Consider the following 24070-nt stretch of genomic DNA (forward strand, 5'->3'; position numbering starts at 1 on the left):
AGCCGGTAAGGATTATTAATTGAATGAGATGTTGGTGGTGGGAAATGAATTTGGTGCGTATTAATGGCTCAACTACCATATTTAATTCGTAAGTGACCTACCAACAATAAACAATACGGATTTAATTTTTGGTTGTGGTGAGAATGGGTGTCCAAACTCCAATTTGTGTTGCCTAAACAAAAGTGGGAGATCTAAGAGCCACTCCATATTATTTTGATTATAAATTAGATATTACTGGTGGTTTATTGTCCTTGTCATCTAAAACATAGTACGTTGTTTGGCTTGTTCGCGTGGTACGATTACGAATCAGAATAATTTATTGTTGATGGACCAAATTCTTTGATTATATATTTAAACTAAATATCATAGCGAAATCATTTGGAAAGACAAATATATTTCTTTTATTTTTTTTTCGTTTTAGTTTAAAAATAGAGTTATTCGGGAGATTAATGATGTGCTCCCTTTTAGATTTATACACGAAATTAGTGCAGAAATTGAGTAACTTTTGCTTGAAATCTAAATGTACTCCATCGACTTTGAAATTACATCATGACCCAAACGGTTCTTTGTTTGATCTCTGGAATTATGTTTTATCACTTATTCACTTTTAAGTACATACATGATCCATTGAATGAGCCTTATATATGTCATATCTACCTTTGGAGTAACGATGATGATAATTTCAGATAAATTTTCAAACACGCTGAGAATTTACATGATATCTATGCAATTTTGTGATGTAATCATGTAATAAATATAATTCATTTAAAATATTTGAGTTACCCTATAATAATTTGTTGATATCTTTTGACAAGATGTCGTTCTTTTCAAAAATTTCTACATCAAATAAATTATCTCGAACCGGTAATCAACGAACCAATTTTTTCAATAAATCGAGTCGAATGATCACAAAATATTTTTGTTATCAAAGAAAACATGTGAGATAGTTCGCGGGGAGGCAAAGTCACTTTGACGCTCAAGTCAATAGAAAAAACATGGAAAAAATATATAGAAAGTGCGTAAAAGCATATAAAAGAGCATCTAGGTGTATATGAAAGAGCGTGTAAAAGACATAAATAAGATGCGTATGAAAAGAGTTACCGTAATAAGGGTTAAAAACCTCTATTTATAGGAAAATATCTCAGTCCATGTTGAATTTTAAAGTATAATACAACTAGATCTATGCATATTCATACAATATTATAATATATATTTAAAATATAAATAAAGATATGATATGTCATCAAATTTTATTTTGCTTGTTATATGATAAAAATGATAAAAATGTTCGATCTTTGAAATCATAATTTAGTGCTTTTGGAAAATAGTGATCAATAACTGAATTTTGAAAATTTTAAGATCACAAAATGGAATATATATGTAACGCCCAGAAATTCGTCACGTAAATTCGCATGCATAACTAGGGGATTATATAATTTTATAGTAATGTGAAAATGTGTTAAATTATTTTTATGAGTGATTATTTAAATTAATTGATTTATTTGCATGTTTTAAATATTAATTCGGCATTTAAATCTGTATGATGTGATTTATGAATTTATTTGAGAAAGTTTATTTTATGATCGCGTAGGCGGGACCGTGGACGGACGAGATGTTGTTTTCACCCAAAATATTTTATGAGATTTTTTTAAGAGCCTTAAAATATTATTTTAAGGTATAATTTGAAGAAAATTATGGTATTTATATATATATTTATTTATGTGCTAGTTTTTACCCAAAATAAGTTATTTTAATTACTTTTATTAACCTTTAAAAATCTCCTATTTTATTATTTCGAGATTATTAAGTTTTTAGCAAATTATCATGTATTTATTTTAAGTTTAAATTATAGTATTTATCTATCCTAATTATTTATTAACTAATTAACCTAGTTTATCCTAAATATCTACCCAAAATCCCTCCCAAACCTACGATCGTATCCCCTAGCCGCCTCCATCACCCTCTTCTCCACCATCTTCATTGTTCCATCAGATATTTCTTAGCCCCATAGCCGAGCGTTAAAAGTTTTTGGGTTATTTAGAAGATTCGTTCGTCCCGGCGAGCCCGATACGCGTCGTTTACGTCGTTTCGTCTAAATAATTCTCAAGGCACGTTTTGAATCCATCTTTGAACACCGTTTAAATCATATACAATATTTTTTTTTAGCATGAATGTTCTGTTAATGCATGATACTTAAGTTTTGAACTAAGTTCTTTGAAGATCATGAAGTTACTCACGTTTTTCATGTGCATGGCCGGTTTCTTTTGTGATTTCTGCTTAAGGCTGGTTCGAGGGGCTGACCAAGGGCTAGGGGTCTGATCTTGGGTCCTTAGGGTCGGGTTTGGAAGGCTGGTTCAGGGCTGGAAGCAGCTGGAACCATGCAAGAATGGGCTTTGACAGCAGCTAGGCGAGCAGATTTTAGTACGAGATTTAGGGGCCTTGGCCGAGCAATGCATGGCTTGGCTCGAGCCAGGGCTGGGTCACATGTTGTGACTGGACCCTGGGAGGGTCCAGTCATCGGGGCTCCGGCCGGTGGTGGCCGGAGCTGGTCATAAAGTTCATGGTTTGTGGGCTGCGCAATCTGCGCAGCAAGGGAGAAAAGATGGGATCGGGTTGCTCGGTTAGGGGGGCTGGCTGGACCAGGGCCTGGTCTGGTCGGTCCGGCAGGACCCTGGGGAGGTCCTTCCAGCGGCTCTCCGGTCATGGGTGGCCGGAACTAGGCAATAGCAAGGAGAAAAGGGGCTGCTCACGTGAGATGTAATGGGTTAGGTAGTGTTTTTCTTTTCTTTAGGTTTTAAACGGGTCGGGCTTTTGTTTTTAGGTCCGGTCGGGTCTTAAATTTAATGGATCAAATAATTTTAGTCCGGGTCTAGATTTTTATTATTTGTGCTTGAGTATTTTATTTTAATTAAATAAGAGTTTAAGTAGTTAATTAATGGGTTGAGATTGACAAATTAATTAATTGAATTAATATAATGGGCTTTAATAATTTTTTAGGTGAGCCACTAATTTGTCATGGGTCGTGTGATCCATGAGAATTATTGGGCCAGGTTGTGTCGGGTTTGATAATTTTATCGGTCTAATTTATAAGTTAATGGTTAGTTAATAATTTTATTAATTTAATTTTAAGTTAATTAGTTAATGGACTTAAATTATATTTTAAGTGAGCCCATTATTTTCTCATGGGCTTGGGGGCCCATGAAGCTTAATGGGCCAGGTCAGGTTGGGCTTTTGGATTTTTGAGTCAGTCTAGAAATTTATGGGTTTAAGTTAAGTGGTCAGCAGCTCGAATAAGTCTTTGAAAAAATAAATGTTCGTAAATATATATTTAATTCATGCATGCATTTTTATTAGATATATAGTATGATTTTTAAGAAAATAAATTAAATATATATTTACGGACAAATTTTCATGAAAATAAAGAAATAATGAGAATTTTTATGTTCATGCATCATTAAGAATTTTTATGATAAGTTTAATTGCATGTTAAGAAAAATATATTTTTATGGAAGTTGAAGTGAAGGTGGAAAGTGATGTGGTTGGAGGCCGGGATACCTGGGCCCGGTGACCTTCCTAATGATGTTTATGTATGATGAGCTTATGGATCCAGCTGAGAGGGCTGATGAAGTGGCAGCACAGAGGTGGAAATCCCACCGCCATGTACGTTGGTTTATAGATTGATCAATCGCTCAGTATGATGCCACCGACATGGATACAACCTGTTGAGAACTAAGAATTCATGATAAGTTATTTTATGAGATTTATTAAGTATGATGATACATGTTTAGCATTATGATAAATCAGTATGATAATTTATTTATGTTTATATGCATATAATTTTAAGATCATGCACGTATAATTATTATTCACGTATTTTATATGATGTGTGCTTGTGTGTGGTTTTATTTTGTTATGTAAGGATAGAACGTGCTGAGCCTCTAGGCTCACTAGATTTAAATGGTGCAGGTGAGCAAAATGTCAATAAGGATAATGTGTTCCCGACTGGCGGCGAGGGCGTATGAGTTTCCAGGCGGCTAGAACCCGTGACCATTGCTCTAAGATGAATTTTATGTTGAGACTAGAACACTTATTTCCGCATATATTTTATTATTATAGATTTTTAGTATATGCATGGATTTTACGTTAAATATTTATTTTCTAAGTTTTCATGAATTTTTGTGAAAGAAATATTATTTAGGAATTTTATTATGAAAATTTTTATAAATGATTATTTAGTAATTAATGTTAGGTATTTAGTTGCATGCATGTACTTTTATTATTATTTATGTTTATCGTGTAGATGTATATTAAATTAAGAAAAGTTATTTTTAAGTATGATGTATATATATATATGTATTGCATATATATTTTTATATTCATTATTTTATAGTTAGAGAGTTTTTTTTTAAAAAAAAATCCAGTAGAAGTTCTAGGATGTTTCATTTGGTATCAAAGCCATGGTCCTTGAGGGTGACTAGTCTGCTTCTCGGAGCTCAGAAGCCGCACTGCCAGTCTGTAAGTTTTAAGTGTTTTAAATTATGATTTATGCATGGGACACATGAGTTATATTTTTAATGATTTATGAAAATGAGAATTTAAAGTTACGACAGTCTTAAAGTCAAAAATATTAGTTATGCATTGCGATTTACGTGGGAAAATATGTGGTGGTGCAGTATGCCTCCTAGACAGATGAACCGACGCGGGAATCCTCCAACTCCTCCTTAGCAAAATTCGCTCACAGCACTGGAGCAGGCCAGTGCTAATATGATGACAAGGATCACCGCACTGTTGGAGCAACATGCAGCACGACCCCGACTTACACACGATGAGGACGTTGCGGAACGGTTTCAGAAAAAAGGACCGAAGGAGTTTTCTGGTTCCACTAATCCACTCGTGGCTGAGGGGTGGATCCGTTTCTTGGAGACCATATTTGCTTATATGGGACTAACTGATGCCGATAAAGTAAAGTGCGCGGTGTACATGATGAAAGACGATGCAGCCATTTGGTGGGAGGGCGCAGTTCGAGGTGTGAACCCACAGACTTTGACATGGGAGGAGTTCAAGCGGATGTTCTTCGCCAAATATTTTACTGAGGATGTGCGCAGCCGAATGATTCGGGAGTTCATGAGTCTCCGGCAGGTGGACAAGACGGTGGTTGAGTATATTAAGCAGTTCGAGAGGGGGTGTCATTTTGTGCCCTTGATTGCTGATAGTGCCGAGGAGAAGATGAGACAGTTCGTCGATGGGCTTAGGGCGGACATCAAGCATGATGTACGAATGATGGACGTCACCACTTATGAGGCAGAGGTGAGTAGGGCACTACGATCCGAGGATGGTAGGAAGGAGATCTTGAGGGAGCAGCAGAGGAAAAGGCAGTTCCAACCATCGTACCACGAGTCGTATCCACAGCATGATGCAAAGAAGTAGTCCATTGGGCCGTTGAAGGGACCAAATCCACCGAGACAGCAGGGAGCTATCGTTCCTCGTGCAGAAGCACTACCTCTCTGCCAGAAATGCCAGAAGCCCCATCCAGGACCGTGCATGAAGGGATCAGGCATGTGCTACCATTGCAAGGAACCGGGACACATTATGCTGCACTGTCCCAAGAAGAATGCTGTCGGACGAGTCTATGTGATGCAGGCGGAGGAAGCAGTACCGGATACTTTGCGCATCATGGGTAATTTTATTTAACGCATTAAATTTGTCGCATTTGGATTGCTCGATTCGGAACTACACGAGGAAACTTGTTCTTGCCTAGAGTTTGTTTCAATTTCGAGGACGAAATTCCATTTAAGGGGGAGAGAATTGTAACGCCCAGAAATTCATCACGTAAATTCGCATGCATAACTAAGGGATTTTATAATTTTATAATAATGTGAAAATGTGTTAAATTATTTTTATGAGTGATTATTTAAATTAATTTATTTATTTGCATGTTTTAAATATTATTTTGGCATTTAAATCTGTATGATGTGATTTATGAATTTATTTGAGAAAGTTTATTTTATGATCACGTAGGCGGGACCGTGGACGGACGAGATGTTGTTTTCACCCAAAATATTTTATGAGATTTTTTTAAGAGCCTTAAAATATTATTTTAAGGTATAATTTGAAGAAAATTATGGTATTTATATATATATTTATTTATGTGCTAGTTTTTACCCAAAATAAGTTATTTTAATTACTTTTATTAACCTTTAAAAATATCCTATTTTATTATTTCGAGATTATTAAGTTTTTAGCAAATTATCATGTATTTATTTTAAGTTTAATCTATAGTATTTATCTATCCTAATTATTTATTAACTAATTAACCTAGTTTATCCTAAGTATCTACCCAAAATCCCTCCCAAACCTATGATCGTATCCCCTAGCCGCCTCCATCACCCTCTTCTCCACCATCTTCATTGTTCCATCAGATATTTCTTAGCCCCATAGCCGAGCGTTAAAAGTTTTTGGGTTATTTAGAAGATTCGTTCGTCCCGGCGAGCCCGATACGCGTCGTTTACGTCGTTTCGTCTAAATAATTCTCAAGGCACGTTTTGAATCCATATTTGAACACCGTTTAAATCATATACAATGTTTTTTTTAGCATGAATGTTCTGTTAATGCATGATACTTAAGTTTTGAACTAAGTTCTTTGAAGATCATGAAGTTACTCACGTTTTTCATGTGCATGGCCGGTTTCTTTTGTGATTTCTGCTTAAGGCTGGTTTGAGGAGCTGACCAAGGGCTAGGGGTCTGATCTTGGGTCCTTAGGGTCGGGTTTGGAAGGCTGGTTCAGGGCTGGAAGCAGCTGGAACCATGCAAGAATGGGCTTTGACAGCAGCTAGGCGAGCAGATTTTAGTACGGGATTTAGGAGCCTTGGCCAAGCAATGCATGGCTTGGCTCGGGCCAGGGCTGGGTCACGTGTTGTGACTGGACCCTTGGAGGGTCCATTCATTGGGGCTCCGGCCGGTGGTGGTCGGAGCTGGTCATAAAGTTCATGGATTGTGGGCTGTGCAGTCTGCGCAGCAAGGGAGAAAAGATGGGATCGGGTTGCTCGGTTAGGGGGGCTGGCTAGACCAGGGCCTGGTCTGGTCGGTCCGACAGGACCCTGGGGAGGTCCTTCCAGCGGCTCTCCGGCCATGGGTGGCCGAAACTAGGCAGTAGCAAGGAGGAAAGGGGCTGCTCACGTGAGATATAATGGGTTAGGTAGTGTTTTTCTTTTCTTTAGGTTTTAAACGGGTCGGGCTTTTGTTTTTAGGTCCGGGTCAGGTCTTAAATTTAATGGATCAAATAATTTTAGTTCGGGTCTATATTTTTATTATTTGGGCTTGAGTATTTTATTTTAATTAAATAAGAATTTAAGTAGTTAATTAATGGGTTGAGATTGACAAATTAATTAATTGAATTAATATAATGGGCTTTAATAATTTTTGAGGTGAGCCCACTAATTTTTCATGGGTCGTGTGATCAATGAAAATTATTGGGCTAGGTTGTGTCGGGTTTGGTAATTTTATCGGTCTAATTTATAAGTTAATGGTTAGTTAATAATTTTATTAATTTAATTTTAAGTTAATTAGTTAATGGACTTAAATTATATTTTAAGTGAGCCTATTATTTTCTCATGGGCCTGGGGGCCCATGAAGCTTAATGGGTCAGGTCAGGTTGGGCTTTTGGGTTTTTGAGTTAGTGTAGGAATTTATGGGTTTAAGTTAAGTGGTCAGCAGCTCGAACAAGTCTTTGAAAAAATAAATGTCCGTAAATATGCATGCATTTTTATTAGATATATAGTATGATTTTTAAGAAAATAAATTAAATATATATTTACGGACAAATTTTCATGAAAATAAAGAAATAATGAGAATTTTTATGTTCATTCATCATTAAGAATTTTTATGATAAGTTTAATTGCATGTTAAGAAAAATATATTTTTATGAAAGTTGAAGTGAAGGTGGAAAGTGATGTGGTTGGAGGCCGGGATACCTGGGTCCGGTGACCTTCCTAATGATGTTTATGTATGATGAGCTTATGGATCCAGCTGAGAGGGCTGGTGAAATGGCAGCACAGAGGTGGAAATCCCACCGCCACGTACGTTGGTTTATAGATTGATCAATCGCTCAGTATGATGCCACCGACATGGATACGACCTGTTGAGAACTAAGAATTCATGATAAGTTATTTTATGAGATTTATTAAGTATGATGATACATGTTTAGCATTATGATAAATCAGTATGATAATTTATTTATGTTTATATGCATATAATTTTAAGATCATGCACGTATAATTATTATTCACGTATTTTATATGATGTGTGCTTGTGTGTGGTTTTATTTTGTTATGTAAGGATAGAGGTGCAGGTGCGAAAATTGTCAATAAGGATAATGTGTTCCCGACTGGCGGTGAGAGCGTATGAGTTTTCAGGCGGCTAGAACCCGTGACCATTGCTCTAAGATGAATTTTATGTTGAGACTAGAACACTTATTTCTGCATATATTTTATTATTATAGATTTTTAGTATATGCATGGATTTTACGTTTAAGTATTTATTTTCTAAGTTTTAATGAATTTTTGTGGAAATATTATTTAGAAATTTTATTATGAAATTTTTTATAAATGATTATTTAGTAATTAATGTTAGGTATTTAGTTGTATGCATGTACTTTTATTATTATTTATGTTTATCGTGTAGATGTATATTAAATTAAGAAAAGTTATTTTTAAGTATGATGTATATATATATATATATATTGCATATATATTTTTATATTTATTATTTTATAGTTAGAGAGTTTTTGTAAAAAAAAATTCTAGTAGAAATTCTAGGATGTTTCAATATAGTCTGATAAATGAAAAAAGGAAAAGGGTAATAGGACCCAAGAAAAAAAAAAAAAAAAAAAAAGGTCAAAGAACATATTCCTTGCAGGCTGCATTCATTTTGAGGACCTACCTGCAATGCACAAGGTACAAGTGTATTTTTGGCATTGTTCTCTTCTTTGACAAGTTCGTGAAATGTTTTAAAATGCTGCGTTCGCCAGTTTTGAGGAGCAGGGTATTCTTTATTCATGCACTAATCAGTCATCTTGATTATCGATATAATTGTCTTTTTTAAATATATATATTTCAAGTCACATCGATTGATGATTGAAGTATGTACTTGGATTAATGGGTTTTGATTATTGTCATGAAATCGTTTGATATTAAATTATAGATAAAATAATAAATTCACGTCTTGTTTATTTATATATTAGCAACATTAACTAGAATAAATTTCAAATTACATCAGAACTTGAAATTCATTTTAAGTGTGAATTTAGAGTTTATAATATTATTTATCTAAACAAATGGTATATATTTGAAATTAATCAATCCAAATGAATCTAAAGAATTTAGATTGAAATTATGATTTTTAAAAAATAAAATTATATGATTTTGTCACGAACTTTGTGTAAATTACTGAAATAGTTTATATTAAATAAATATCATGTTCTTTTTGAACTTTGATGGACTTGCACGCTGCTACTAAATTTAGACGTATTGGAACCACTTCATATCATACGGTGCACAATCAAATATTAATTGCACTTTTTAATGCAAACATGCTCGATATGGACGTGTAAATATGTAAAGAAATCAGTGTCGCTTTTTATTTTTATTTTTTGTTTTAATAAATTACACAAAGTAATAATACCAATAATAATAATAATAATAATAATAATAATAATAATAATAATAATAATAATAATAATAATAATGCGCCTACGCATTCATTTTATACTAATAATACAGCCCGAAAATATGAAGGTGAATTTTGACAGAAGTAATTTTTTTTCCGAAGTATTTAAAATTGAAGAATTTGAAATTCACGATCTATTCCACTGTATATTTGTTTGGATGCTAATTGCATGTACTTCAATTTCCTTCATTAAAAATTTGAAATTTATTTATGTATAAAGATAAATGGATTTCAAATTATTACATTATGAGTCATTTCATTTATAAATTTTTTAAAATAATAAATCCAAAACTCAACCTAAATCTAATAATTCAATTAAAATTATACAGAACTAGAGCTGTCTTAAATTCCTCGAATCATCATATCAATGATTTGATTCTTTTTACCCAAATTCAATACCATAGATATAAAATTTGATGTGAATCTATAATATCGGTTAAATTAAAATACAAATTCCTTTAATTAGTTTCACAAAAAAATTCTTCAAAAAAAAAAATTTTCACAAAAAATTTATATATACTTGTTGATAGCCCGAGAAGAAGTGTGTATCGGCAGATTTACTCAAGACAGTGATCAGGGCTCTAATATGACTATTTTAGGAAGGAGTGGTGATACTTCGGATAAGGTAGGTCGGACCATCATCGGGCTAAAAGCATAAAATACGGTCTGGAGAAGGGACTAGAGCCGAGATGTCAAGCCACAAGCTCGGGGCTGGAACGGTAGATCAGCCCGAGCAGATACTTAAAAAGAGGGGAAGTTGGAAGACCAAGTTAAATTGACCCAGTCAGCACCTATTTTTCAGAAGAACATTCCCACGTTGTCATGACGCCAGACATCCCGGCCTGGTCACCCACAACACATGAACGTGGCAAACTTAATCATCTGCGACGCAGATCGTGACCACTATCCGAAAAATGCGGAATAATCATCTCATTCTAAGGCTTATAAATACCTTCCAACAAGTATTAGTAGAGATATGTTCATTTGAGCCTAAAATCACTATATTTGCTCTATACACTTGATGTAAAGATCATAAAATGTGTTCTCGAGGAGTGGGTATAAAGTTTCGGGTAAAATAGCAATAAGCTTCATCGTTCTTGTCTTGGGCGAACCCACACACCAGAAACAAATAAACTCGTAAGTGGGGAGCCGGAGGGGTTTCCGGCGTCGTCACTCCGATGCTTTAGTCAGGTTAAGATGTATAGAGTGGACTTAGGAATTTGAGAGAGTAAGTGTGCGAAACAATTGTGATAGGTGATGATGAGCGTACCTTAGCAAGGCCCAGGAGCCTGGTATTTATATCTGATCGACTGAGTTATTTAATGATTACAACACTTTTTTATAATTCCATTACATATTTGAGTTTGACTTAAACAACAGAGTGGCCCCTATAATTCCATTACATATTTGAGTTTGACTTAAACAACAGAGTGACCCCGCCGAAAAAACCTCTGGCCAAGCTTCTTGTGTTTTTCCTTGTGTGCAGAGATCGTCACGGAAGCAAAGTGTTAGCCCAACATACTCTCATCTTTTAACTTACATAACCCGACCTGTCGATCAGCCCATCTTAACTACCTTATTGACCCAGGCTCTCGGTCTACTAAAACCACGTCACTTGCCATTTTCTTGAAACTGTAAATTTCGGTGGTTCTAATTTACAAGGATATCGAAAACTGTATAGACTGCATGGGTGGGGGACGGCTCGGGCCCAATTGCAGTGACATATCATGTATCTATTTAAGGGACACGTCATATGCAATGATTTTATTTTTATTCTTATTTGTGTTAGGGTTTTAATTAAGGAGATCATATCCTTACAATCTACTTCAACCATAAAATTATATTAAATATCTTCAATCATAATAATAATAAAATTATTTAAAATATATATATTGAAAAAAATAAAAATCAACAGTAATATATATATATTTATATCAAGAAGTATAACAACAGAAGTAAACTATAAAAGGAGGATAACACTAGGTGAACTCTTGGTCAGAGGTCGGGAGTTCGACTCTTTCTACCAACACCTTCTTGGACTAGTTTGTCACACAGAGCTTTTCTAGTGTTATTTACCTGATTAACGTAGTTTACATGCTATTGCGTTAGTCCAGAGAAGCCCTGTGTAGTTTATTTGGCTAACGTAGTAGCAGCTGCGGGTTCCCACGTAAAAAAAAGAAAGGTAACGCCTACAGGGACATAGGCGAGTTGGTAAGGCCTGAGGTGACGTGAAAAAAAAATTTCCAGCGTTGCGGGTTCGATCCTCGTGTGGAGCATATTTTTTGCTGAAATATTGTGGAGATATGTTCTGGGGTTTGGCCACGTTGCTCCCTCCCTCATATCCATGCCGCTCGTGCACATCCCTCGATTTAATCCGCATCAACCAATGAACCTCTGACTTATGTGAGATGAGGTCTCCTTCGAAAACAACCCTTCTCATATAAAAAAGGAGGGTAACACTTTTTACATTTACATTTCCCACGTCAAAAAAGGAGGGTAACACTTTTTACAATTTTTTTCCCCAAAAAAGTAAATTTCAATATTAAAATGAATGTTACTTGCTCTTTTTAGTAGTCGAAGTGTTTTGAATTTTGTTTCACTCCATTATCTTTTTATCCAACTTTGGTAGAATTTTTGAGTAAAACATTGATCACCACCTTTTCCCCTCACCAAATCCAAGTCAACACTTTGTTTTGTATCAGACACCAACTCTTCCGATTATAATAATTATGATTATAATATAAAATCATGTCTTATGTTTCCACACAGAAGACCAGGAAATATAAATGTTTTTTAATTATATAAAAATATTGTTAAGAGACCTACTTCGAAGGAACAAAAGTTCTATAGTCAGACAAAATAGAGGGAAATTTTTATGGTTGATTTCTTCACAAATAAATCAACACAATACACCAATTGACAATTGTTATAGACGGTGAAAAAGTGATTAAAAAAATCATATATAATGTACAAAAATAAGTGACAAGTTGAAATTTTTTTAAGTTAAAGTGTCTGATAAATAAGTTGTTTCAATAAAATATTTTTCACAAAAGACCAGAAACATCATCAGTGAATTAAGTGTTTGCATGATGTATGGTAATTTTGCATGAAATAACATTAATAAACGTAAGAATTTTTTTTTTTTTTTTAAAAACTAAGTTACCAATGTTCAAAAACACCGGATCAAAGAGTCACGATATCACCAATTTTGGGTTTTGATTAAATTTAAAAGAAACAAAATATAAAAGTAAGAAACTTAAAAAAATATTTTTTAAAATGAAAATGTATAATCGTTTTATTAGACTTACAAAAATCAAGTAATTATTTAATTCTCTAAAAAATCATCACTAGTAGAAAAAATGTCTTTAATGACACACATAAATGTCCTTATATGGAACTTTTTGTGACAATAAAGTTTTGGTGACATTTGCAATAAATATCCTATATTCTAATGTCGTCTTAGTCTTTGTGACATTTTGTAATGTCAGCATAAGATATCAACGTTGACTTTACAAGTGTCACAAATTAGAGATTTCAAGGCAATAGAAAATGTCATGAAATGTTATTTTTACCGACACTTATGTTTGTCTTATACCTTTATTTATAATGACAATAAAAATTGTCACCACAAGTAATTTATGAAGTCAATTTAAAATGTCATGTTAACTTTACTATTATGACATATAAATGTCACTTGTTTTAATTTATAAGAACATTGAAAAGTGTCATTATTTGCTATTTTTAAAGACATTTTGAAATATATTTTTATTAGTTTTACAATAACAAATATAATCTATACATATTAGTTTTGATGTTCCATCGATCAAAACACCAATAAAATTGTCATACCATGAAATAACCACAAGTATCGTCAATAGCAAATTAACGTAAAATATAAGTAAAAACTTTCATTGAAACCAATATACAATACATTATTCATATTTGTTTAACTTACAAAATTCTTATATATAAGTGGCTATGCACCAAATCCATTTAGTTTTAGTACAATAGTAACAAAGTGTAACCTAGCGAAAAAAATCAGTTAACTGATCCGTATAATATTTTCAACCATCTCGTAAAGCATCTTCAAACACTGCGTCCTTATAAACATTTAATATTCTTTTCTTGTTACCTGCAAACACAATTTACATATTTGCATATGTAAAACTGAAAAATAAAAATCTAAATTGCATAATAAGTAATAACTGATCGAACAAATCATCATTTATATAAAACATACATAATAAAATTCTTATCAACCATCAACTCTAAATATAATTGATATATGTTTAAAATTAAATGATATAATAATAATTTATGAGATTCATGGCTAATAGCCTTATCTGCTCATTTGATGGTAAAAACTTGCAAGTTCATTTCCTTCTGAATTCATCTATCAACATATTTCTCAAGAAACAGATTATTAACCTCTTTTTTGTGCATCTCGAGCTTTTCTCTTTCACGTCGAATTTTCTCAGTATCCCCCTTTATCTTCCTGCAAGCAGCAGACTCAAAAATTTCGAATATGAAGTAACTTTAAAAATACCAAAATTGTTAAACATCAAAGACACTAGCAGAAATCCACCGCACGATACTTGACGAAGGGTTTTTTCTTGAGCTTTAAGATCGTGTATGCAAATCGATTAAGATGGTTAGAATCTCATATCCAACAAGGTCAATCAGAAAATATTATTTTTATGACAAAAAATTATTAATTTTCATATTCTTTAATTATTTATGTACTCATTTTAAAAAAGTTGACTCCAAAGGAGACCCTATCTTATATGAGTCAGAAGTCCATTGACTCATGAGAGATTAAATCAAGAGACGTGCACAAGCGACAAAGACATGAGATTTATCTACTCATTGATTAATAGTTGGTGTGTTAGAAATATTTTTTTGTGTAAATAAGGAGGGGTGAAATAAACATAAAAATTTAAATGAGATTGTTTTATGAGTCGATTTTATAAAATATATATTAAATTCGATTAAAATCATAAAAAATATTATTTGTTATCAAAATTATTAAAAATATAAATAAAGTTGACTCGCACAAATATAAATATATAAAATTATTTTACAATATATGTCGTTAGAGATTAATTGGATCATCCATGGATGTTAAATCAAATTTATATAATTTCATTGTTTCCTAATTTACCATAAATAAAAAAAAAAAAAAGAATTATCTTAGCGCGTGAAGGGTAGAGGCCTGTGACCCGCTGCATTTAGTGATTGTTCTGCATCTGCATTTGGGTGGATGAAGATGAAATAATTGTCAGTATGTGCCTTCGCTCGTCACAAATTGAAACACCTTCAAATTCTAGTCTACCCGAAAAATATTTGAGATTCAAATCCGAGGGAAAGCAAAATCCTTAAACAAAATCATTGTACAGTGAAAAAGAGGATAAAAGTGCCCATGCAAAATCAAGATATTTTTCCAAACTGTCTGTTGTTAGTTTTTGTTTAGCAGTAGAGTTTAATTTCGGAAAAAGTTTTTGGATAATGAAATCAATGGCCACAGCTTCTGCCGCTAAAACTTCTGTTTCTCCTCACAACCCGCCTCACTTCACCCCTGTAAGTATCATCTTCTACACATCAACATTTTAGTGCGAGTGTTTTAATTTTCTTGAATAAATGAGCGAAAAGCTTTGTTACAGAGGAATCCCACATCTAGTTTCATGTTTTTATGGGATAAGAATGCGTAGAATCTTTTCGTTTGTATGTTTTTTTTTTTAATTCATGACTTGAATTCTGGTTCTGCTTTTGTTTTTATGTTTTATTTTGGGGGTATGAAGATTGAAGAGGGTAATGAAGATGAGGAATTTCAGCAAGGACTGAGCAGTTTCAGAACTACTACGCCAAGTGAACATTTGGATAAAAGAAAGAGTGATTATAAGCACCAGGCGACGCCATTGCATTGTGAGAAAACTAGAGGTAAGGGGTCTTCGAGAAAGAGGCAAGAAGGTGATGATTCGACGGGGGTTTTGTGCAACAAGTGCAGGCCTAGCAATCGGGAGAAAATTTTTTCAGTTGCTAATTTGGAAAACAATGGAGTTTTCAAGCAGTCTATGGTGAGTCCAAATGCGATTTTGAGGTCTGTTTTGGGTTCTCTGGGGAAGAAAAGCCCACGGATGCTAGATGGCGGCGGGGGCGGGGGCGGGGGCTCCGCCGTGTCAAGGGAGGAGCATTTGAAGAATGCGGTGGGTGAGCTCTCAAATAAGCTGATTCAGGCCACTAGAAACAGGGATGAGGCCATTCTTGAATCTTCAAAGTTGAAGTCCTCAATGGCTGAGCTTGAGAAAAAGCTTAATAAGCTGGAAATTTACTGCCATAGCTTGAAATCTGGGCTTGAAGTTTGTAGCAATGGGAATAATTCTCATTATCAAAAGCATCCAAAGTCTCCTTCTAGTGTGAATTATCAGTGTATTAAAGTTGGCGATCAGGAAAAAGTTATTCAACATTTCTTGATTTTAGTCTCTGAAGCAAGATCGTCAGTTCGGATTCTGAGCAGGGCTTTGTCTCATCAGATAAGGCAAATGGGGGTAAAAGTGTTTGATAAGATTTCGTTGCTTCTCCAACCTTTTGACATAAAGATTTCATTTTCAAGAAATCCAAGAGCCTTACTTTTCTACATGGAAGCTTTGTTAAACAGGGCACTTTTCGAAGATTTCGAATCCATCGGGTTTCAAAAGAGTGCTCCAAATCAAATTCTGAATCCGATAGATCGTTGCGAAGCTAATTTTGCCATGTTTGCTCGGTTGCAAGGTTTGACATGGGAGGAGGTGCTGAACAATGGAACCAGGCATTTTAGTGAAGATTTCAGCAAGTTCTGTGACAGGAAAATGAGTGAGATTGTAGCTATGTTGGGTTGGAACAGGGCGTGGCCCGAACCACTTTTGCAAGCATTTTTCGGAGCTTCTAAAGCTGTATGGCTGGTGCACCTTTTGGCTAACTCCGTGCACCCGGGGTTACCCATTTTCAGAGTCGATAAAGGGGTCAGTTTCGATCCAATTTACATGGAGGACATGAATGTAGACAAGGTTAAAAGGCTAATACCTACAATGGTTCGAATCATGGTGACTCCCGGATTCTACGTGTATGACAACGTGATAAAATGCAAGGTTCTTTGCAGGTATTATAACAACAATGGTGGCATTGGTATGGACTCCACAGACAAGGGTTCAACCCCTTCTCCTTCTTAGAATATGCAACTTCGAATAGAATCTTGATTGATGCAAAACTTTTGTATGTTTTGATTTGATGTATAATATTTGGTTTTACACTCAAGATTGTGTGAAGTAAAAAAGGGTTCGTTTTGGCTGTTCTTGTCTTTGTTCGTATGGCTTCCACTCATAGTCTCATATGGTGGTCAATATGCTAGTTTCATCAGTTTTTCACGTTGTTGGATTGCTGGTCAAATTGCTCAGCAACTTGTTAACATCAAACACTGAGACGAGGGACGAGGGTGCTCGGATTCTTTGGATAAACGATCGAGCCACCCCAGAATCACATCATTTTAACAACGAAAAATTGTAGGTATGGCAATATCACTGTATTGAAGGCTAGACCTTTTGGTGTGAGATGTTTTATGGAGTCCACGTAGGGATTTGTATTTGTTCTTTTTGTTGTCTGTATGTTAGTAATGCTTGCCTGGTAGGTGACGGCATGCTAGTGGAGTGGACTGTCAATTCTATGGTCCATATTTGTGGAATGTGGACAACACATAACAACTCATGCGGCTAAGACAGTTTTGGGAGGGAAAGAATTAATGGTGGGGGTATTGAAGGCATCGTCAGATTAGTCAAACGCACGAGCCTTGACATCTTTCTTGTAAAGGTGGTGCAACTCAATACAAAATGATTCAAGACTTGTTTGGTTCTCAATATCCACGTATGATATAAGTGGAAGATTCATTCCAGAGACAAATTAAGGGTGGACGAGGAGGAAATCGACAAGATTAAAGATGAAATATAGCCGCAACAGATACAGATGACACCATACAAATAAGATGCTCAAACGAATAATCTCAACTTTAACACGAAACCATTCTCCCAATATAGCGTCCGAATTCAATTCTCAACTTTTGAGTTGTTTTGCTTTGCTATCAAGACGAGCTTCTACTTTTCTTTTCTTGGATTCACTTGTTATCCTCTTCACATAAGCTATGTAGCCATCAACATCAAATTTCCTCTTGCACCCTGCATAATTCATGTATCTTATTTTCCCGAAAACTGGTCGCTCTCTCCACCCCTATATGATCACCAAACAACGCACGGTGTTAAATTGGAATAACACGTTCGGAAAATTTGAATGTAGAATAATATTCACTCATTTAACTCAATATGTGTCTCAAATTGCATCCCCCTGTTGGCATCCAAAACGGGAAGTAATCCCAAGTACCAAGGAGAAGCTAAAAAATCTCACACCAAAAGAGCGTAATTCAATATCAAATAAAACTCAGCACCATATAACAAATATGCCGTCAAGCCCCAAGCCCATGCAAAGCAGTACTCTACATATGATGAGTTGCAGTTACTCTAGCAACTACTACGACTGACGACTGTTTGTACAATGACAGAATAGTGTGATCTTAGCATCAAACAGAACGAAAAAACCATTATGCTTAGCTGGTTAATCTTTAAAGAATCAAATACCTGGTCATGTACTCCGCATATTGACCACATGCATCCGACATAACCATTTGGGTCTCTACCGTCTATTTGATACTGCAACAGAAACAGATGATAAAAAAGGATGACAATATCCTGATATGTACTTGGTAGTTGGTAGTTATACAAACCGGCAGTCAACTGAAAAATGAATAATGCGGTAATACCTTATCGTTTAAATATATTGATATTGCTAGAGCTTCCTCTGGCCCAGTAGTCCATTCAAGAATCTTTTTTGCCCAATACATCCTACATTTATTCCTAAACAATCAACTTCTCAAACCAAAATTAAAGCAGAAGAACGACTTGTGCACTCTTCATTACATACAATATTTACTGGGATCTCAATTTGATAATTAACTATGACCGGAACATCGTGAAGCAGAAAGTTAAAGGGTTGTTATTGATTGTCCACAAGTAGGAGTGAGGGAATTTTAGTTCTGGTCTGACCTTGGGCCAGTTTAGTTTGTCCTATAAAATAGCAAAGATTTGTTGCCATTAACACACTTCGTCCAAAACATGCTCAGAGCTACCAAAAGGAAAAAAAGGTCGATTCACTCAATATACTCTAGAATAAGCCATTTATGCTACAATTTGGAACAAACCATTTTCGTATCCACCTTGATTGACACGGAAGCAATGCAAGCTTAGTTAAGATCATATACTTAGCCCAATAAAGGTATGAACGCGATCAGAGAACAAGAATCAGAGGTATGATAAGAGAAAATAACAGGCATGACATGATGCCCGTCGCCAGAAAACAAAGATGAACCGAATCACCTTTGAAACCATAAAAGACAAGGAACACAAGAAATGGTCCTCAAAAAATGACTTGCCTCATGAAACCATGCATCTTCCCAAAATGAACCATTTCTAACTGAGCGGCATTCCAAAGCTGAAAGCATATGGTGGATGGAACAGTGAGGAAGATATGTGACATTAATGCATAAACAGCAGTATGAACGAATAAAAAGTAATTCTAAGTTAAACTTAATGTTGAATACCAGAAATCCAAGACAAGAACCAAACATTATAATTAAACAAAATCCCAGAAACAGTAGCTGTCACTCACCGGATCAGCAGTCTGTCCTTTCTCCAATTGGTCTCTCCTATAAAAGAAACAAAATTGTGCATCATCAGTCGAACCATTACAAATGAATCCATCGAATCCCAAGGAGCAAATTAGAGAAAATCACTCACGTGTATAAATGTTCCCGTTTATCAGAGGCATGGTCCATCAAAGTCTTGCGAGCCCACTCCCATGCACCTTGCAATGAATCATAATGTGGCTGATAGAAACAGAAATTATCAGCAAGCTCTCTCCGAACAATCAATTCCTCCAAGAATGCGTCAACTGCCTTCAAAACGGTAATCATCAAAAGTATTACATCAGTAACACGACCCGTGGACAACAATTTGAAGATGAAACACCAAAGCACATTAGTCAGCATCTAGATCTATATTACTGCGCTAATTTAGTACGAGTCACTGTTATTTAATTAACAAAGACAATAAACTAACTCAGGCTATCAGAAGAAATTTTACAAAGCATAAAATATTTAAGCTACTAACTTTGAACACCAATATTTGAATGGAAAAATTCAACCACAAACCTCAGGACAAAGCTTCCGAACTTTACGTGCCTCCAACGCACAACGCTGTGCTGATATCTTTCCAAAGTGCAAATACGGGGAAAGGCCAGACAGCCCTTTGGGTTTGAGTGGATTATTTCTGTCTGAGTTATAATTCTTCAATCTTGTAGTCAAAAACCCATTTTTCATCCCCATTAGTACTTCTAATCCAGCTTCTTCACCTGGATCACACCATTCAAGCTCTGGAACTTCTGCTCCTTCCCTAGGCATACAGTAAGGTAAACACCAGCTACAGAACCTGAATAGATCGGATAATATAAAGGAGCTTAGAATCTCACCTTAGAGCATTTGTAATGAGGTCTTCCCAATCCACATCTTTACTCGAGGAAGCCCATTTTCTTTTAGGAGATGTGAGTTCAGGAAACTCAATCAGATATTCAGGAAGTTTTTTGTTTATTTTGCCCCTTAGGGTTCTAGCACCATATTCCACTTTATCTGATGCCACCCAAACAGGCACTATATTGTGTGCATCAACTTCATGAACTGATACTGATTCATTCACCCTCTTGCATATTTCATCTTTCCAATGCTGAACCTCTCGCAGAGGTGAAAAGTCTGTTACCAAGAGTGACGCACCACATTCCTTGAGGAAATTCGGAATGGTGTCCAGAGCTTCTCCCTATAAATCAAGTTAACCAAAACCTTGAATCAACTTTGCAAAACAATTCATCTTCAGTACTCGGTACTGCTCCAGTCCGAGCCGACAAACAAATCAATCATCATAGAGTTCTGAAAGATATTCAAATACATACTTGACATGCAAATAGGTATGATTCTAAAATTATTGATAAAACCAATGACCCGTGTGATGAGCACACAACCGGTGACTTGGGGGAAGTCCAACTAAGTAAAGAAAAGTTGCATGCATAAATAGACAGTTACAGGCCAACTAGTGTATTCTTTTCATTAGGTATATTTTTTAACGCTACAGGTGATAGTAACAAATGAATGAATGACGATAAAAGTATTCATTTGCTTCCCCTGTTTCCAATCTTAGAGTGTAAAGCCACCCAAAGACACCAATGTAAATGGTTTGAATTTCTAGAAATTGAAATGAGCAAGGGCTTGACAATGATCAATATGTATACCTGGGCAAAAAAACTTAATATGCACACATACAAGGATTTCAAGTGATTCATCACAACCCCTATGTATTAGTTGAAAGTCGTTAAATCTAGTACAGCTTTCCTCAGCAATCATGGCAAAAATAATACAATGAAGATCTACTGCGTAATCAATTCGTTACAAAATGAAAAATCTCAACATCGCACAAGGTAAACAACTCTTATTAGATTGACCAATTGTTTAGAAAGCAGAGCATAAAGCCCGCAAAGTTATTAGTTCTATTTATACCACCTCATTAATTTCCTTGAATGAAAGAAACCTAAAATTGTAGTGTACCAAATGTTTCCCAGTTTACAATCGCTGCACACACATCAATATTTTGCTTCATGCATCACCATTCTTTTACTGTTCTACATAGCACTAGTTTAAAGTAGCTCTAGAGTGAAATGAATAATGACCAAGCAAAATTAGAAGACAAATTCCATCTTAAGCACAAGGTCTTCTCAGTAAAACATAAATCAACTAAATTCCTAAACCTTGACTAACATTTCTGATAGCTCGTTCAAGCAGGTCGAAGTATGCACAGCATAAGAATGCAAAACATAATAAACCTAAGTCTTTTAGTAAGAGTAATAATTACATGCTACTGCTTCACACTACAACTCGATCCCATTTAAGTTGTCTGGTCACGATTTAATTAGAAGATCGTCAACTAAACCAATGATGCCGAATTCTCGACGGAAGAATGGGAAAAATCAATTTTTTACAACAAATTTTCTAAAGTTAAAGTTTCACGCTGAACAATCATTCAAATAATCCGCATATCAAGCCAGAAAAATCATGGGATCTGCCCGCAGAAGAATAATCACCATGGATCAGAGGCAGCAGAAAGTTTTGCATAAAGAAAACCCATATAACGCTACGTACCTGAAACAAGAAAAAAGGTATATTCAGATTTTCTCGAAGACAAGCGTGCAATTTACGGAGACCCCTCAACATAAACCCAAAATGCCGAGCCTTGGCACCCTTAAACTGACTGAACAGATTGAAGGCAATGGCCACCGGCACATCCCGTTGGTTGGCCTGAGAAACGGCATGGATCAAAGCCCAGTTGTCCCTGAGCCGTTGATCCCTGAACATCCAGTACACCACAGGACCCGTGGCCTTTTGATCCGAAGCTTGCTTCAGGACACGAATTCGACCCAGCTGGACTGGAGGAATTGAAGAAGACATCGCGTAGGTTTCTAGTTCCTTACAGGAAAACTGGAGGGAAATGGAAACGGAAATCGAAAGGGAGAGCTGCACAATTGTGGTTCTGAAACAAGACACGTAAGAGGCTTCTCATTCGTCCCTTTTGCTGACGTATATTTTTTTAAAAAAATTAATTACTCCTTTTTTCAACATAAAGGACATTAAATAACTATCTTCTTATCGAATTTAATATGCATGAGATAAACCAACCCTTCTTTTAAATATTATATTTTGTTCATGGTATTTTGCAAGCTTACATTCGGCAGTGGGGGCATTATTTGGTGTAGAAGTCTAGGGGTGCAAACGAACCGAATCGAACTAAATAATGGTAAAATTTTAAGGTTCGAATTCGGCTCGATAAAAGTATATTCGAGTTCGAGCTCGATTCGAAGTTCGATAATTCGGCTCGAAATGAAGTTCGACTTCAGTTCGAAATATTCGAACCTATTCGTGAACTATTCGGATATTATGGTTCGAAAGCTCGAAATGTATATATATTATTATATAATTATATTATATTAATTAAATATTAAGGCTCGCGAACTATTCGCGAACTATCGAACAGAGTAATTTCGGCTCGAAAAAAAGTTCGAACATGTTCGAATTCGGCTCGAGTTCGATAAGCTCGAATACGAATCAAATATTTATCGAGCGGGTTCGTAAAGCTCACAAACAGGTTCGGTTCGTTTGCACCCCTATGTAGAAGTAAATCACTAAGGCATAGTTTGGTACATAAGATAAGATAAATAAGGATATAAAATATATAGATAAATTAAGGATAAGTAAAATGATATGATAATATATTAAATGTTTGGTATTGTTTTAATAAGAGTGAATAAATTTATATATTAGATTGTAATTACGAAATTAATCTTACCATAATAAATTTTATTTTTCATTGTTATTCAAGATCTTGCACATGCATAAATGTAATAATTAAATTTGGATTTTTGTAGTTTTGCTTGTATTAAATTTATCACACCAAATTAAAGAGATATATAGTCCACTTGTAGAAGTATTTATCACGGGCTCATTAACTTATCATGAGCTTTTTAAAAATATACCAAACATGAGATGACAGAGAATACTTTATTAATCACCCACTTATCAAGTGTACCAAACTATGTCTAAATTATTTCCACATCCTTATTTTCATTCATTGATGACCTTGATTACCAATAATAAGTGGTGTTTTATTCTTATATTAGAACTAGATATCATGCACATGCACTAATGTATTGCATGTTTAACCCAATAAGTGAATTGCATATGGTGTGTGTAAAATAAATTTATTTTTAATAGCAATTGAAAGTTTTGAAATACAAAGTGTAAGTGGTAAATTGCTATTAAGATTGAAGTATAAGTTTGGATAGAAACCGAATCTTGGAATTTGGAACTATGGGTGCAAACGAACCGAATGGAGCCAAATAATGTTAAAATTTTAAGGCTCGAATTTGGCTCGATATAAGTATATTCGAGTTTGAACTCGATTCGAAGCTCGATAATTTCAAATATTTTGGCTCGAGCTCAGCTCGAAATGAAGTTCGAGTTCGGCTCGAAATATTTGAATCTATTTGTGAACTATTGCTCGGATGTTATGATTCGAAAAACTCGAAATATTCGAAAAAGTTCGAAATGTGTATATATTTATTATATAATTATATTTTATTAATTAAATATTAAGGATCGCAAACTATTCGCGAACTA

General features: G+C 34.9%; 2 protein-coding genes across 2 annotated transcripts; one reads left to right on the forward strand and one right to left on the reverse strand.

Moving 5' to 3' along the window:
- The first annotated feature begins 14975 nt into the window (after nt 1-14975).
- LOC140875381 (IRK-interacting protein) lies at nt 14976-17027 on the forward strand. The gene is made up of 2 exons (XM_073279047.1): nt 14976-15300; nt 15522-17027. Exons 1-2 carry the CDS (start codon nt 15229-15231, stop codon nt 16926-16928), a joined length of 1479 nt encoding a protein of 492 aa, XP_073135148.1. The 5' UTR covers nt 14976-15228; the 3' UTR covers nt 16929-17027.
- Nucleotides 17028-17598: 571 nt separating this feature from the next.
- On the reverse strand, nt 17599-22416 carry LOC140874893 (deoxyribodipyrimidine photo-lyase). The gene is made up of 9 exons (XM_073278368.1): nt 22040-22416; nt 20326-20666; nt 20009-20249; nt 19596-19753; nt 19468-19504; nt 19232-19290; nt 18563-18644; nt 18381-18452; nt 17599-17976 (listed from the first exon to the last, which is right to left on the reverse strand). Exons 1-9 carry the CDS (start codon nt 22343-22345, stop codon nt 17803-17805), a joined length of 1470 nt encoding a protein of 489 aa, XP_073134469.1. The 5' UTR covers nt 22346-22416; the 3' UTR covers nt 17599-17802.
- Between the last annotated feature and the right edge of the window lie 1654 nt (nt 22417-24070).

This window comes from Henckelia pumila, chromosome 1, assembly GCF_033568475.1.
Source record: "Henckelia pumila isolate YLH828 chromosome 1, ASM3356847v2, whole genome shotgun sequence".
Classification (NCBI taxonomy): domain Eukaryota; kingdom Viridiplantae; phylum Streptophyta; class Magnoliopsida; order Lamiales; family Gesneriaceae; genus Henckelia; species Henckelia pumila.

Excerpts from the sequence above, each read along its gene's own strand:
- LOC140875381 (XM_073279047.1), top strand. The coding sequence starts at position 15,229 with ATGAAATCAATGGCCACAGCTTCTGCCGCTAAAACTTCTGTTTCTCCT. Across the intron at positions 15,301-15,521 it reads ACCCGCCTCACTTCACCCCT|ATTGAAGAGGGTAATGAAGA; the intron begins GTAAGTATCATC and ends GGGGGTATGAAG.
- LOC140874893 (XM_073278368.1), bottom strand. The coding sequence starts at position 22,345 with ATGTCTTCTTCAATTCCTCCAGTCCAGCTGGGTCGAATTCGTGTCCTG. Across the intron at positions 19,754-20,008 it reads TTCGGAAGCTTTGTCCTGAG|GCAGTTGACGCATTCTTGGA; the intron begins GTTTGTGGTTGA and ends ACCGTTTTGAAG. Across the intron at positions 18,453-18,562 it reads CAATATATTTAAACGATAAG|TATCAAATAGACGGTAGAGA; the intron begins GTATTACCGCAT and ends TTTCTGTTGCAG.